Source organism: Musca vetustissima, unplaced genomic scaffold (assembly GCF_032173495.1).
Source record: "Musca vetustissima isolate MV318-11 ecotype Yass unplaced genomic scaffold, APGP_CSIRO_Mvet_v1 utg5655, whole genome shotgun sequence".
Taxonomy (NCBI): Eukaryota; Metazoa; Arthropoda; class Insecta; order Diptera; family Muscidae; genus Musca; species Musca vetustissima.
Genome location: NW_026880165.1, coordinates 289,992 through 294,257, shown reverse-complemented (window position 1 = coordinate 294,257; position 4,266 = coordinate 289,992). Strand labels below are relative to the sequence as shown.

General features: G+C 30.2%; 1 protein-coding gene across 3 annotated transcripts; it reads right to left on the bottom strand.

Moving 5' to 3' along the window:
* Positions 1–96: 96 nt before the first annotated feature.
* LOC133325591 (uncharacterized) lies at positions 97–3,544 on the bottom strand. 3 transcript variants are annotated; one of them, XM_061534330.1, is made up of 7 exons: positions 3,233–3,544; positions 1,166–1,276; positions 1,060–1,104; positions 940–1,002; positions 697–869; positions 458–608; positions 97–402 (listed from the first exon to the last, which is right to left on the bottom strand). In XM_061534330.1, the coding sequence occupies exons 2-7, from the start codon at positions 1,215–1,217 to the stop codon at positions 290–292; spliced, it is 597 nt and encodes a 198-aa protein (XP_061390314.1). In that variant the 5' UTR covers positions 1,218–1,276; positions 3,233–3,544; the 3' UTR covers positions 97–289. The 3 variants fall into 3 exon arrangements, with proteins under 3 accessions (XP_061390314.1, XP_061390313.1, XP_061390316.1); XM_061534329.1 differs by having other exon boundaries at positions 697–878; positions 3,233–3,528; XM_061534332.1 differs by lacking the exons at positions 940–1,002; positions 1,060–1,104 and having other exon boundaries at positions 697–893; positions 3,233–3,538.
* Between the last annotated feature and the right edge of the window lie 722 nt (positions 3,545–4,266).

Here is a 4,266-nt window from a genome sequence, read left to right as displayed (position 1 = left end):
TGAAACCAATCCATTAAGTGGTCTATTTATTTTGCGCTTTTCTCTGATTTAACGATATATACACTCAGAGAAAAACAGGAAATAATACAACATAAGTAATGTACTATAAGTATTAGTGTTTTATTCTATAAAACATAAAAATAAATATTTCATTCTGCAGGTACATTGATAGTCTTTAGTGAGATAAATAATATAATTAATAATAAATTCATTAAAAAAACTTAAGTAATATTCCAATTCACTGTCATTAAAAAAATTAAAAATTACATGTAATTAACAAATTATATAATTAATTTTTGTTTTTGTTTTGGGAACAAACAACTCGGAAGTGCCTTTTTTTTACGACTTGGAGTGCTGCTCGAAATTCTTTTTCGCTATTGGGGGAATAGTCACTTATTGCAGCTAAAATAAAGAAATTCATTAAAACTTAATAATGTTTTAGAATCAGAATACTTACCAATAACAATTTTATATATTCTTTTAAAATTCTTCAAACATTTTTTCCCACAAATACCATCCGTATTGTACATTACGCAAATCTCCCGGGAAAAAATGCGTTCCAAATTTTTTATTGCGCTGCCATCGATTAAATACTTTACAGCAGATATCTAAAAATAAAAAAATATTGAAAAAGTATATAATTTTAAAATTGAAGGTATTTCAACATATATACAATATAGGGCAACGATTACTTACATATTTTTCTTCATTCGAATCGCATATTTCACTCTCAACTTTTTGGAGATCTTCTTCGGATTTGAGGGGAAATTTGCTTGACAGGGAAGTAACATTTTTCTGGGACTTATTGAGGGTTTGCAGCTGTAATTTGTGCTCTGCTAACATTTCCACTATTATTTTGTTTTGCTGTTCTGTTGTTGCTATAAGAGAAAGAACTATATAACAAAAAATAACGATGACGAAAAAAACATTATACTTTACTTTGTAATTTTGAGAGCTGTTCCTGTAATTTTTTTTGTTCAGTCATCATCCCAGCCATCATTTCTATAAATTAAACAATGTTATTAATAAAGACGAAACTCCATATTTAACAAAAACTACCTTTGAGTTCTATGCAAGAACAGCATGGCGTTTCTTTGGCACTATCTGAAAAACATAGTAATATGGCTTTAGAAAATTGAAAAATGTATGTTATAAATTTACTTACAATTAGAAAGTCTGTTGCAAGTATTTAGATGTTTAAGATTTCTGCCCTCCATTTTAAATATTGTCGAATTGCGAAGATATCAGTTAGAATTGCGTAGATTAAAAGTGTTGGCTATATTAAATAAATGAGACGTTAATTTTTGCAACTTTAAATGCAACTATGAAGAATTGGCATTAAAACCACTTTATTTTCAAAGGGCAATGATATTAGTTTGCAATTAATATTTTCAATATTAAATATTTCCTCACTATCTTCTAATATCTTATCAGCAATACATATACCTAATGCTGATAATGAGTCCAATGGCTCTTCAAAAAAAGGACAAATATTTTTGAAACGTCTCGCTTTAAAAAAAATTTTATTATTCTCTCCTCGTTTGAAGCCTGTAATTTTTAACGGGGTAAATGGCATTACAAGACAAATGTTATCTGGTGTTTTAATGCTCAACCAGTATTCATCACCCAAGTAACCATAAATAAGTCCATTTTTTTCTTTTAACCCCAATGTTTTTGGCTCTTCTATTAAATTTTGCAAGACATTTCTTCTGTGTAATTGATTTAGAATATCAGTCGGTTTGCGAACATCTTTTTTTATCATTTGCAAATGGTTCTCAAAATCATATGCTGAAAAGCTGTACAGCAAACCGTGCTGTTTGACGCATTCACATATATGAAGCAAACTGTGCACATTATAGGTAACGTTTTGAGGACCAAAAACGACACTGAAATTTTCAACAAAGAGTTTCAACAAATCTTCGGCGGCAGCAATGTTATTTTCAAAGTTTTTTGGACATGACAAAAGCCTTATAGCACAATGAAAGACTAAAAACGTGTAATAAAAATCATCACCAACATTGTTTTTTAAGACTAAAACACCAGTGTATAGTAAGAATTGACGAAATTCTGTAGCTTTCCAGTTCGCAAGTTCATCCAAACTACGAGGCATTCTTGTGAAGTCTTTAGTAATACACTTTTTTAATGAAACTAGTAATTTAGATATATTTCCCTTATTCGAAATTGAAATTTTTTCATTCACTTTATTTTTTACTAGTTTCATCAACATTTTCCTAGTTACCCCTAAATCAATAACGTGCATTGGGTCTAAAGGAACTTGACTTATCATATTTAAATTTATTTTCTCCAATGGTGTTTTGGTTTCAATAAATTTTAATTGGTGATGATTTTTATATTTCCTTTTAGCAAAGTCGTCATCGTCTATAATTGTACCTACTTCTGAACTATAAGTTAAAACATTGCATATTTTTTTGGCCACTTGGGTACATTTTGAACAACCATTTGCAGATGAATGGTGAGCTATCCCACAAATGAATGATTTTGCGGGAGCATCACAAATCACAGCTCTTATTTTAAAACTAATTTTTTTGCCACCAATAAACAAGTGATTTTCCTGTAAATCGCAAATTTCTTCAACGAGTTTTTCTAGGAACTGACTTATATCATGAGGTTTCTGTTTGCCCTTATAAATACCAACAGGAAACACCTTTATATTTCTAATATTAATAACTTTAATTAATATTGGCCAAAGTTGAAGATTTGAGCTTTTAAAGATGGGTAAACCATCAATATTAATATCGCAAATTATTTCCTCATATTTTTGTAAAATTTGTGCTGCTTTCATTAAATTTTGTTTCAGGCCGAAATGTGCATATTCACCAGGAGGAACAGAAATTATATCTGCCCTCGAACTAACTTTTTGCACCAGTGTCATTGGAGAGAGAGGCACATCCAAACCATAATTTTTTAAAATTATTAGCAGTTCTCTCATGTTCTGGTTGGATGTCCGGCTTTTTAACTGCCATTGCCCTAAAGCACTTATAAAGTTGTTTCTTTTGTCAAATTCTTCATTTGCATTGTAATAATCATTTTCTGTCCCTTCTATTTCAACTATTGAATCTGAATCTGCTTCGGCATTTTTTTCTACTTCAATTTGTTCACACTCAACACTTGAACTAAATAGTCTTTTGACAAAATCTTCTTTTTCAGCTTTTAAAAGCCGTCTTTTATGACGCGAACTACATTCCATTTTTTTATAAGTTATTCTTTTTACCTTCAAATCTTTTACTTTTGTTTACACAATCTTTTGTTTGCAATTTATCACCACGCACAACGATGCAACCGACGCACAACGCTTCCAGAAACAAACTAAAATCAATGTCAAATTTGTGCCAAAAAAAAAACGATAAACACGTGTCTGCAAAAAAAACTAGCGCTTGCAAAAACAACAAATTAATGAGCAAACGATAAAAAACGATCATTTGCCGTTACATTTCTTAACCAAAACATTCTTGATTGACAATGACATGGTCCATAGCTGCATTACATAGGACAATGTTGTAACCAGTCCGCAGCTGCTGAAATGGATCACGTAGTCCACAATTATTTGCAGGGGACGAACAAGATGATGATGTCGTTGTATCCAATGTGTATTTAGGAATGGGATGATTATTGGTGATGGATGGATGGGTGGTTTGATGTGGTGTTGTGTATAGCTGATGATGATTGGTGTTGTTGGATTGTTTGAATGGAAATTCTTGTTCGGGAAAAAAGTGTTTATTGGAATGTAAGAAGAAATGAATGAAAAATAGAATAGGGAGATTTTCGAAATAATAAAATGTAGTGTGGTGTAATAGAGAGGATGTTTTGAGGGTAATAAAGATGATGACATTTGATGGATGGTCACGTAAAAAATAACAAATACATGAATACATTTTAGGAATAAAAAATCAACAAATATTGGAAAATATATTGGGAAATTAAATAGAAAAATTTAAAAAAAATAATAAATTATCAATTTTTTGATTATTGTTGAACCGGTTACTCGGTTGCATAGAGTGTGTTATTCGATTTTTTATAACCTAAGATTTGAGTTTATTGGTTATATTTTGTCATAGCAAGTTTTTTTTCATATTTTTTTTAATTTCAAACCGGTTATTCATAAATTGCTACCGATTACCTATATTTAACCATCCTCTATTAAGTACGTAGTTCGCTTTTAATATTCGTATTTTACATAGCACGCTAGATTTGTTTATTAATTTTCAGATGATTACTTATCAATCGGTACCGGTTACTTATTTTTTA